Below are 12,584 nucleotides of genomic sequence, written 5' to 3' on the forward strand. Positions count from 1 at the left end.
TATATGTAAGCTTTTATATTTTCGTTTTCGTGCTTCTTTTACTCTTCGTCCTAGATCCAACTCCTGGATCATTCTGTCTACATTGGATTACTCATTCTTTAAATAATGTACAAGTTTGTATATGATGGGATGTTTCTTACAAGCAATGTTCTGGAAGCAGTTGTGCCATGCTTCTGTGTTAATGTGCTTGGTTCATTTGAACTAGGTGCTTCGAACTGGTTCCAGAAGTGAGGAGGATTTGAAAAACATAAAAATATGGGACCCGGGCGAATTGAAAAAAGCAGAATTGCCGCATTATTACTGATGCATAAAGAGGGATTCCCCCAAGGACAACAAACTGGTGCGTTTCGAGCGATATTTTGATCATCTGAATGGGTGTAATTATTACTAACAATTTACAGTAATTAATATAATATAATGCTTAATAATTAATTTCATAGTCACCAACGTTATATTACGCCATTAAAATGTGTTTTAAAAATAATCAGTACGTCATTTCACTTTATTGATATTCTTGTTTAAATTATGAAGTTTTTCGTCCTTATTTACAAAATTTACAGAAACTAATGGCGTGACAAAGAAAAACTGAGTAGAGGCCTCTAATCAGCAACCTTCAATAACTAAAAGCTCTAAACAACTTAGATTATCTTAATACATGTATTTTTTTTACCACGAAATTTGTCAATTTTCACATTTTTTAACTCTTATTTTCAAAACTACAGAAAAATCTAACATGATACTGATAACATGGAAACAAATTCGAGTTCTGGGTACGTTAGTTAACTAAAAACAGTAATTGTAGCAGAATAAGTTATTAAATCCATAGAATTGTTATAATAATAATAAAAATAAAAATAATAATAATAATAATAATAATAATAATAATAATAATAATAATAGTAATAATAATAATAATGATATCATCGCAAATAAATTACTTCTCACTGGTATGTATGCGTGCATGCCATTTTAGGTAACCTGAATCCAGACAATTCTTTCCACAATACCGCTGACGTGTAACTAATAAACCTGTGATCTTGTTACCGTCAGATGTTTGTCACTGGTTACAACTCTCAATAGTTCCAAAGTCGAAGCTGCGAGAAAGCGCCATCTCTGACCGATACGTGATTCATAGCGGATGTGACGTAGGTACGTATATGCGACAGCCTTGGAGGTCAAACGAGTGCAGATCAGAAGATTAACTTGAAGGACAACACAACGGGGATCTAAAGATTTTCGTGCCAATCGCAAGCTTATTGTCCGTAAGTCCTTGATAGTAAAGCTGGAATGCAATCACTGTAGTTTTCCAAGAATAAATGCTCTTATCCCTCGTCTAATATTATCGAACGCGTAATAATTCTCAGATAAAATCGCTATTACCAGTCACAGTGAATTTCTGGAACTGTGAGTACAAAACAACCATACCCTACCAATAGAATGGATTCTGTAGAGCTTGTACGCTAGCAAGCGTTTCCAAGGTAATGTATTACTCGCACGTGTGGACAGATACGGTTCTTGAAATGTTTCTCGCTTGTGTAAGCGTACCTACATTTTGAAAAGATTATAGTCCGCTAGTTTTTCCCAGCCATTCCACTATTACGGTTTTCACTTGTGACAATGGATTGCTGAGTTTCTAGACTCCTGGACTGTGTATACATCTTCCCACAAACATCACATTTCACACTTCCACTGTTCCACAAAGTTAAGCCAAAACTTGGCAATTCAAACACTTCTCGCCAGGAAGTAAGCGTAAACACCATTTAAGACACCTCATAGCACAAAAAGACTTTCCACACAAGAACCAACATATGACTTTTGGGTTATGAACAGTATATTATAGCCTAATCTTCACCCCTAGCTGAGAATTGCAACGATAGTATTAAGGATACAATTAAAATTATAATTACAATTAATGTTAAATTTACTATTACAATAAAAGTCAAAGTAATAATAGATTACCTGATTAATTAAACCTAGAAAATTTATTATAGACGTTAAGAACAAAGGATTACCTTGCTGAAGTACAAATTAAAGCTAACATAATAAAATCATACCGTTATTAAAGTAGAGGATATTTAAATATTTATTATACAATATACGCATGAGTGTATATTAAGATGTGTGGGCCATAAACAACGCATTTAATACACATGACAGCTGAAGATTTTCTCTCATGTATCCATACGTGAATACACATTAAGGTTTTTCGAGCGGGAAAATCCATTCCAAACACATCAAAACTGAATGGTTTTTCACGAAAAAGTATCTGGAGATTAAACGGACGTACAAAACACTTCCCACACACATCACAACTGAATGGCTTCTCAACTGTGGATACGTGAGTGCACATTGAGATATTTGTAGCGCAAAAAACCCTTTCCACAAACTTTACAACTAAACGGCTTTCCGCTTTGGTGAACAAGTGAATGCAGATAGAGTATATTCCGGGGTGCAAATCCTTCGTACACACATCAAAGCAAAAGGAATTCTCGCCTGTGTGAACACGTGAATACATAGAGAGATATTACGCGCGAGAAGAACACTTTGCACTGAAGTCTGTATTGAATAGCTTCATGAAAGAAGCTTCAAGAAAGAATGCCTCATTTGGATATGAAGAGCTTCTGTAAGAGTTACACGCACTTTACAAATGAATGGCCTCTGACACGTGTGAACGAGGGAATGCTTATTGAAATGTACGGAGACCGAAAAAGGAAGTCACAACGAAATGGTTTCACGCCTTAGTGAACGCGTGAATGCCTATCGAGATAATTCGAGAGCGAAAAACACTTTCCACAAACGTGACAACAGAATGGCCTATCGTTTGTGTGCACGAGTGAATGCTTCTTGAGATAGTCGGAGGATGAAAAGCACTTCCCACACACGTCACAAGAGAATGGCCTATCGTTTGTGTGCACGAGTGAATGCTTCTTGAGATAAGCGGTGGTTGAAAAGCACTTTCCACACACGTCACAACAGAATGGTTTCGCGCCTGAGTGCACGTGTGAATGCCTCTTCAGATTTCCTAAGCTCGAAAAACTCTTTCCACACACATCACAAGAGAATGAACTTTCGTTTGTGTGCACGAGTGAATGCCTCTTGAGATCGTCGCACTTTGAAAAGCACCTCCCACACACGTCACATCTGAATGGCCTCTCATTTGTATGCACGAGCAAATGCCTCTCCAGATTTCCTAAGCGTGAAAAACTCTTTCCACACAAATCACAACTGAATGAACTTTCGTTTGTGTGCACGAGTGAATGCCTCTTGAGAACGATGGACTTTGAAAAGCACTTTCCACACACCTCACAACTGAATGGCCTCTCATTTGTGTGCACGCGTGAATGCCTCTTCAGATAGTGGGACCTTGAAAAACACTTTCCACAAACGTCACATCTGAATGGTTTCTCGCCTGAGTGAACGCGTGAATGATTTTCGAAATCCCACGATCGGGAAAAACTCTTTCCACAAACATCACAACTGAATGGCCTCTCATTTGTATGCACGCTTGAATGCCTCTTGAGATCGTTGGACCTTGAAAAGCACTTTCCACAAACGTCACAACTGAATAGTTTCTCGCTTGAGTGAAAGCGTGAATGCTTTTCGAAATCTCCCGATCGTGAAAAACACTTTCCACTCACATCGCCATTGAATTCCTTGTGACATTTGTGTACGTGGTAATGGCTTTTGAGTCTTGCAAACTCGAGAAAAGACATTCCGCAAATAGCACAATCGTAGTTCATGCCGTCGTACCCTTCAGGAATATTTTGGCAGAATTTTGTAACTCCACTATTATGGCTAACTGAAACACTAAAAATTGTAAGTGTCATTAGTGGAAAGAATGTCTAGACTTTCACCTTCAGTTACTTTTAGTACAGATTATCTTAAAAAAATAAAATAGTATTAGTAATTGAGGAGCTCTGAAAGAAAAAGCGTTAAGTCCACCTCCGATCGAAAATGAGTTTGAAACGGATTCATACTCTATGAAATACTCTACACCGATCTACAGTCTCTATTCTGTTCTAACACCATTGCGTCCCTGTTAAAACTGCGGTCGAAATCGAATGTTTGTTTCATAATCCATTCAGTCCACTGCTCCAGTCGGAACAAACCCCATTAAGTCAACAGACTCAGACTTCAGCTTGTTCTGCAGCCACATAATATTAACAATTTAATAGTTCATTGTTGCAGCTGTATCTGCTGCTGGAGGCATATCAATGTTACTGTAATGGCATCATTGCAGGTGTATAAATTACACATTTTTAATAATTTAAGCAGGAGAATAAAATTGTATTCGTAGAAAATAAACCAGTCTCGCAATAGTGTTCTAATAGTAGGTACTATGGAGAGTATTGTCTGTCTTAGAGGGATCTTCAGGGTCCAGAAAGAGGAAAAGAATGACGGCGACAAGGCAAATGGAAGAATATGAAGCCAGGTACGATATTAAATTACATCTCCACTGTAAATTAAATTAAAATAATGTAGTCCTGAGTTAAAGAGTTCGTAAAAATGTCATGGATATACGACTCCACAATTCATTCTATACTGTTTTCGCTGTAAGAAAAATCCTAATGTAAACATAAGCACGTTGCTGGCACACCCATGATAGGCTCCCAGTCGAAACACTCACATGACGCAAGAAAATATAGTCCGTATTTGGAAACTATAATCTTGTATTATTTGAAAATAAAAAATTGAAATCTAGTTGTTAAATACAATGAAACAAATAACTTCACTCATATGTAAAACGCTATGTAAAAGAAAAGTTCCTTTTATATTTTGTTATGTACTATGAACACGGATGAATACCAACCGTAACACTGAGGTAGTCTGTTCTTGTAACAAGCTGGCGTCACTTGAGCTTGTAGTTCACGTAGAATGGCTTCTGCATTCTCGGTGTGTGTGGTTATTAAACATGAGTGGAAACCCTCTCATAAGCAGAGGAAAACAAATAGTCTTAAATGTATATAATACCCATAAGTTAAGTGAGTTGAATCCAACGTTATCCATTCAGAGCAAGTTAATCAGACCGTACGTTCCAGCTGGAAGGGATAACTGACGCTGTTGTGGACCGTCTCGTCATAAATCCTGCCGACGATAGATCTGACGACTCTGATTTGGAAGGAATAACTCCTTTGTCCGGCAGCGATTGGCCTTACACCAAAGTTTAAAATAATTACAGTAATTATAAAGTAAGTTTCCTAAGCAAACGAATGCATAGCAGTGAGGTTAGGTTTACTTGATGAGTAACGGGAAATGCTTAACATGAAACAGAATGTACAACAGTAGGCGGGAACACGTACTGAGAATCTATGGCGCCAAACAGTGGCCAATGAAGCCTCAGTTCAGTCACGTGCTATTGTTTACATTAGGATTTTTCTTACAGCGAAAAGATTATAGATATTATAATGATAAGGATCATGGTCCCATTAAATTTGAACCTCCTGGTAGTCACAAGGAAGGGCGCTTCAAATGCTGTTCGATCCCCGCATATAGTTCTATAAAGACCAGAAAAAGGGTTCACGCACATCACAACAAAGTGGAACAAGACTGGCTTCTAGCTTCATTGATGTCTGTTTCATCCACGAAGAGGCGACGTCAACGAAAACAGGATTTCGGACAATTGAACAGTCTTATTGTAAAATATATCGTAAGAGGGTTTTTGAATGTAGTAATCATGTTCACGATAGCATACATAATAATTTATGCATTCGTAAGCATCTCAAAAATATTATTTCCGATCTAGGTAGCACATTGGTCAATGAACTCAAAGCTTGCGTGGAAAGATGAGGTTACTATCGTAGGACAAAACTTGAAAGCGTGTGAAAGGCATTACTCTCGCGGAAAAAGTAAGAGATTGTACCTTCTTTCAAATCTCAGTATAAGCAAACTACACAAAATTAATAATTCCAGTGTTAGACTCTTTGAAAGTAAAATAGTGGTTCTTTTACAACATTTTTTCCACTGAATTCAAGTTTGGGTTTGGAACACCTGCTACCGACACATGTAGATATTGTGCAAGAATGCATGATGAAGTGCAATCCTCCGTCAGCAGTAAGAAAAAGGAAGAAACTCGTGCTGCACTCATCGTCCACAAAACCATAGTAAAGAAATTCTACAAAATGTTGAAAGAAACTCCACAAAATTCTGACATAATTTGTTTCGATTTACAACAGGTTCAGCCGTGGTCGAAACTACCAATAAGTGAGGCTTTTATGTTACACAGATTAGTTTCTACGCATTTTGTATTACAGATGTTGTGAACAAATCCCGTAACTTTTACTGCTGAACTGAAAATCAGGCAAGCCGAGGACAAAAAGAAGTAGCTTCGGCTTTACAAATTTTCTTAGCAGACAGAATTGTGATGAAGCTGTCTCCACTGAAAGGCTAGTTCCAGACGGTTGTGGAGGCCAAAATCGAAATTCCATTCTTGTACATGCTCTCTAGTGGTGGTTTCTGAAAAAATCACCGCAATCTCTGAAAGACATACGTATGATTTTTCCTGGTCAAGGCCATTCATATCCTTTCAACTGACAGGGCGTTTGACATAATAGAAAAAGCATTGCGAAGGCACTCTGAAATATTTATGCATGAAGACTACCACAATTTCTGTCGTAATGTGGGCAAAGTTTACGTTCCGGGGATAAATTAGATAGTTCAAGACTTCAAGGCATTTACCTCCAAAGTTCATAAGCTGGAAGGGATCAGTACTATGAAAACGATACATCTGATGAAGAAAATAAAGGCAGGCAAAACAAATGTAAATGTAGCAATGAATGTGTCATATCGACTTGATCATCATAGATGTTCGAAATCATTGTTAAAGAGAGGTTGTCATTTGGAAGATGTAACTCACACCTTGAACATACCATTTCGCCCAGGTAATGTGGAAACTGCAAAGAAGCTGATGTGGACTGTTTGTTGAAACAAAGATTTAGAGATGAGTGGAGGAACATGTCAAAACTACCGTTTTACCCAAACATTGTTAATTAACAGAAAAACGACACAAATGAAAAGGAAAATGAAAGATGTGATTGTCTTGATAAGGAAGAAGGTTTTTGAATGATATAACACTTTCTTTTGTGTTTTGATTTGCTTGTGAAGATGATTAAACATAATAGTCACAAATGATGAACCATTAATTTATTAACGATCACTGTAACATCTACTGTTATGAGTTCATTTTGATTTAGTAAACTTGATTTTCTAAAGTACATACTTGTATTTCGTTAGCTTCCGTTTCTAAAACCGTTTTGTCCATCAGTATGGAACAAAACAAGTTAAGTCCATCCGACAATTTTTTTCAAGTTGCCATTATTCCTAATTTAGATGCAACTGATTTTCAGCGCTAGTCATTTTGTTATCAAGAAAGAGTCCTTTTTACAACAGTGGCTTCTTTTAATTATTATATGCACAAGTTTAAGCGGTAGAAGTTTTTCGTCTTTTCTGATAATTTATCATTTGTGGACTTAACCGGTTTTGTTTCGGAGCTCCACAATTATAATAATCATAACAGCAATAATGATAGTAATAACATTTTTTCATGTAATTATTAATATTTATGTCCTGGACAACAGACACTGGACAATAGAAGCCCAAGACAGTGATACAATGAAATAAACAACTACGGTAATAATAATAATAATAATAATAATAATAATAATAATAATAATAATAATAATAATAATAATAATAATAGTAATAGTAATAATATTAATTTTCTAAATCCAAAATTTGAAATCCACGTAGATTTTTTCATTTCTTTTTTAGAACTCAGGATCTGTGATGGACATGCTGCAGAGAAGTAGGACTCGCTTCCTTCAAAGCTATACACAAAAGCCTACTAGAACTGCCGGATCAGACCTGAGAAAACAACAGGAACTATATTTCCTGAGTACATTCCATTAGTCAATGAAAATGATCAGTGAACTGTTCTCCATTAAATGTGAAAAGTTGAAGGCAGGTCTATGCCTTGGTATTTTCTCTGACAGCAGCAACATCAGCTCCACTAGTTGGCAGTTGTAGGAGAGGTAAAGTAGCAGTAGGGCGGGTGGAATATTTTATCATTCATGTCATTTATATTTGCAAAGTAAAATGGAGTTTTCATATAAACAAAAATCAGTTTGAGGTTATAAATATGTTTATGTTGTCATTACTTAAATAAAGCAGTAAAACCAACAACAAACTAGGGACTCGTATATTACACTCACCTCTCAGTTGAGACTTCATTCTCTTCTGCTGTTACTTCCAGTTTGACCTCCTTCACTTCATCCAACTCACAAAACCCTTCCTGTAGGAGAAGATTACGTAAAACAGACACAGAGCACAATAATACATGAAAATCAGGCAGTAAAAATGTACAACTCATCCAATCTTTAAAGCAAAGACAGTAACGGAAATATTTTGTGAAGGATGTGGGCATCCATTTTGACACTAATGGATTACCAGCAAGTACGGTACATGATTCAAATGAACTAAACAGTGCTAGTAAAACAATTAACTAAAAAATTGGACAGGGTAAAAATTATCACTAGGATGACTGTAGCAGCTACATCAGCCAGAAAGTAACAGAAAGAGAACTACCGACCAACACACTTCATAAACTGCACTCACCTCAGCTTCACTCTTCAGCATGGGAAAGTCAATTGGCACTGCAGATTCCTCAAATACTATCTCCGATTTCATGTCATATCCGTGGTCTATATAGTCAGTTTTTATTTTAGTGACGTCCAAATCTAATAAATTTTCTTCCTGCAACATAAAGAACAAAATAATTAGACAAAACAGTATAAAAGTTGTCCATGAAAACCCATGACTATTTATAAATTCCGTCCTCATTATTATTATTAATACAGATATCAATAAACGCACATGTACCTATTCCAAAACCAACATTAAAATAATTTAGCTGAAAAACGTTGTAGCGCAACATATACGAGTAAAAGAATATATTTATTGTATGATATTTTGTTGCCGGTATGATCAGAAGGATCCACAAAAAATTATAAAGGTTAATGTCATTCTAAATAACCTATTATTGATTCAGTTATATGTTATATAAATGTTCTATCAAAAGTCCATGCAAGTAAAAGAAACTTCAAGGTTTTTGTATTTGTAATATATGTCCTGAATGTAAGTATTCACACAATTTTGTGAGTATGTGTTTTTTATGTGAAATAAAATTCCGTTTGTAACTTCACATTCACAAATTTCAACTTTTTTAGTTGTGTTTCATCTCGTGGAGAAAGAACAATTACAAAGGAATGCGCTCCGTAGTTATAAATGACGCATTTAGAATAGTCCATTATGCAACGAGCCTATAATGGTAGGAATTAAGACGCGAGTATGTTTATGAAACGAGCGCAAGTGAGTTTCATAATTTTCATACGAGCGTCTTAATTACCATTACACTCAAGTTTCATACGACTTTTTATGCTCGACCATATTTCTACTAACTTGCAATTATTCAGAAGTATTTACGTTATTCTTATTTGAAATAGGAGTGGAACTGACCTTGTGCAATACCTCGTAAATTGAGAGATATGCGCAGACACGAAAGTATTGACTTTTTCCGAGAAACAAATGTCCACATTGACCTTGATATAATCTAGGGAATAAAATAAACATTAATCTTGATACAACATTGAAATTAAATTAGACATTGAAAAACGAGATAACAAAATGAATTTATTTGAATATTATTTACAATTAACGCTAATTAGTATAGTAACAGAACTGACTTGATTTCAAATGGTGATTTATTGTGCAATTGGTGATATGAATTTGCGGGAATATGCTGGAAAGGCTGGAAGATGACGGTGAATTTATGTTAATTTGTGTGTTGTTTTCTTCGACTGAGTTTAATATTGTATTTGAGATTTCAATTTTATTTTGGATCGATTCTTCAACATAACCTCCACCGACAGTATTGGATTTCCAGCCCCCGTGACGTTTCGCTAGTTCTCTTTCGATTGAATATCCGAGAATAATCGATACTTGCGCTTTCATATTGCTACAATGCTATTTTCTGACTGGTGGAACACCTGTACTTTAATGAGGTCCATTAAAGAGCTGCTACCAGGTGTATAAATACTACATTTCGGCACGGTCGTGCAGAAAACACATAGTAATTGCTCTCAATATACCTGAGATAAAGGCTTCTTCTCTTCTATATCTGCGATACCACTTGTCTGTATACACATTGGGTCAGACCCAGGTTCCATCTTGATCACGTCCATTACGACTGAAAATGGAAATTAGGTAACATAAGTTAATAATTGCAGAATATGAAATACGGAGATAGGCTTACTAGCTTGGCAATAATAAGTCCACATCTGCGCAGTGTGTGTATTTCTGTGCGCGCCACAATACACAAAAGTTAACACAAAAATACAAACGAATGTGTACATCAGCACAGATGAGCATGTGATACTAGGAATAAGATACAGTGGTTGTCTAACAAATAAAGTCGATGATTTCACGATATTGTTTGTCTCTAAGTTCTACATATGATTTGTTCCACTGGATCCGTTCGGACGTTTTCAACAAAATGCAGATGTCTACTAAATAGTGTCGGACGAGAAAGTAGGAAATAGACGAGGTGAAAAAAGAAAGCAAAGGACATGAAAGTGACAGTGTAGAACAATGGAATATAAGTAAATTATGTAAATTGTAAGAATATAGTGTAAAGGTATTAAATTAATTAGTGAAGTGATGTAAATAGCAAAGTGAGCGAGGTGTATGAATTAGCTATGTTAGGTGGGATAGAGGTTACGACATATATATTATATGAGTATAACAAGTAAGAGATAGAAATGGTAATGACAGGTATGTGTCGTGAAAATAGAGACCCAATACGAGCAAATGCTGGGTAACTTCCGGTGCTGGACCCCGGACTCATTTCACCAGCATTATCACCTTCATATCATTCAGATGCTAAATAACCTAGATGTTGATACAGCGTCGTAAAATAACCCAATAAAATAAATAAAATAAGAATAAAATAAATCTTACGAAGTAAAACCTAAGTGGATTTCGCATATCGATAGTAGGAAATAACTCAAGTGAAGATAACATCGTTTCCATCGTTTCTATGAAATTACCGATCGCTCTACATATTTATTGAGATATAATATAAATGATTACCGATTTCGATTACACAGGGAACTTGACAATCTCTTACATACTGTTCCTCCATATTACCATCTACGAGAGGAAATCAAATCTTCCTCTTCAATGTATTGAAAAAAAGTGTCAATTCCCATTCTCAAAATTCTGTTTATACTAAAGAATAACACAATTAATAGTAAGGTTAGGAATTTCAACTTGCGGGCACAAAAATTAATATTTAAATAGAGAAATGCGTAATTGTCTAAATTAGTTACACTAATCGTAACTGATATTTTCTTTTACAGAGAGCGATACTTTGGCTATTACATTTTGTAGAGCTCCATTTCGAGTTTGACCAGGTGCTCGTAAAATGTGGGCGGAAGTTTAAAGTTTATCATGGCGATAATTCTAGCCATATACGTACGCTCATAACCATACCACAAGCAATGTAAGTGGAAAACTGAGCAAAATATTATTTGTGGTGTTTATCTATCTATTTGGATAGGTCTACAGATGTAGACACATTTTAATTAAGAGCCAATTCGTTGCGAAACATTCAGTTATACTTTTCTCGCACTATTCTGTGCGACTATAATCTATCAGAATATTAGCATATTATATCCTTTATTCTATCTTTCCAATCGTATATTCATTAATACGTCACTTTCTCAACTTCAGCGAATTATATCCTGGACGATCACGCATTCGATAAGGGGATCATCTGTAACTGGAGAACGTTAACTAAACATTTATCCCAGATATGTGAACCTGTACACTTTAACGACCGATCTATATTTTAGCTACTATCAATTCAACGATTAGGCGTATTGTACGAGTGCATAGCAATGCAGAGAGTTAGGTAACGGATACGTATATTACTCAGCACTTTATAAGGGTTAATTAGCAAAGCAACATGTTTAGTACGACTTGTGGCTTCTGGGCCATTCCATGTTAAAATACTTCAACATCAAAGCGAGAATCCTTCTATATTCGTTCACCCAAAATATAGTGTTTAACCTATAAATAAGATCAATTAACAAAAGGTACCACTGTATCAGTAGTAACAACTTCATGAAATGCCAGATGAAACTGTACAAACAATTAGAAAATTACAGTATGATCATTTGGTCCACGTAGCATCCATTTTTGGCCCAAGGATAATTCGTGTAACATGTTTTTTTATTAGTAAGTATATTTTAATTACTAAAATGTGATAATTTCGGTCCAGAGAATATACACCTTAGTGCAAACATAATTCTTTTCACTTGTTTAATTATTATGCATCAAGATAACAAAAATACGATCATTTGATGACGAGAGTATCCATTTTTTGTGCTGAGATAATTGCTTTAAAATGTTTCTAACATAAGTAAATTACAAATCACTCCAAACAAATATAAATACACAGAGGATTATGTAGGATCATAATTTTTTTATTTGTCCCTGTTATGCACCACTGTTTACGTAATCAAATTAAC

The 12,584-nt window shown here is 35.6% G+C and overlaps 2 protein-coding genes across 7 annotated transcripts in view; both read right to left on the reverse strand.

Moving 5' to 3' along the window:
* The window catches only part of LOC138691651 (zinc finger protein 235-like), a 146,244-nt gene that overhangs the window by 57,778 nt on the left and 75,882 nt on the right, over window positions 1-12,584 (reverse strand). The window lies entirely within an intron of this gene.
* Window positions 1-12,584, reverse strand: part of LOC138691652 (zinc finger protein 235-like) — a 57,673-nt gene that overhangs the window by 14,385 nt on the left and 30,704 nt on the right. For 2 of the 6 annotated variants that reach the window (XM_069813850.1, XM_069813851.1), the window contains 4 exons: window positions 10,143-10,240; window positions 8,611-8,748; window positions 8,208-8,287; window positions 902-3,807 (listed from right to left, as the gene is read on the reverse strand). In XM_069813850.1, the coding sequence (XP_069669951.1) occupies window positions 2,739-3,807; window positions 8,208-8,287; window positions 8,611-8,748; window positions 10,143-10,235 (1,380 nt within the window). In that variant the 5' untranslated portion in view covers window positions 10,236-10,240 and the 3' untranslated portion in view covers window positions 902-2,738. Of the gene's footprint in view, window positions 1-901; window positions 3,808-8,207; window positions 8,288-8,610; window positions 8,749-10,142; window positions 10,241-12,584 lie in introns of those variants that run through there. The other 4 variants (XM_069813853.1, XM_069813854.1, XM_069813852.1 and 1 more) reach the window with 3 other exon arrangements.

The sequence above is a fragment of the Periplaneta americana genome, chromosome 16 (assembly GCF_040183065.1).
Source record: "Periplaneta americana isolate PAMFEO1 chromosome 16, P.americana_PAMFEO1_priV1, whole genome shotgun sequence".
NCBI classification, from domain to species: Eukaryota; Metazoa; Arthropoda; class Insecta; order Blattodea; family Blattidae; genus Periplaneta; species Periplaneta americana.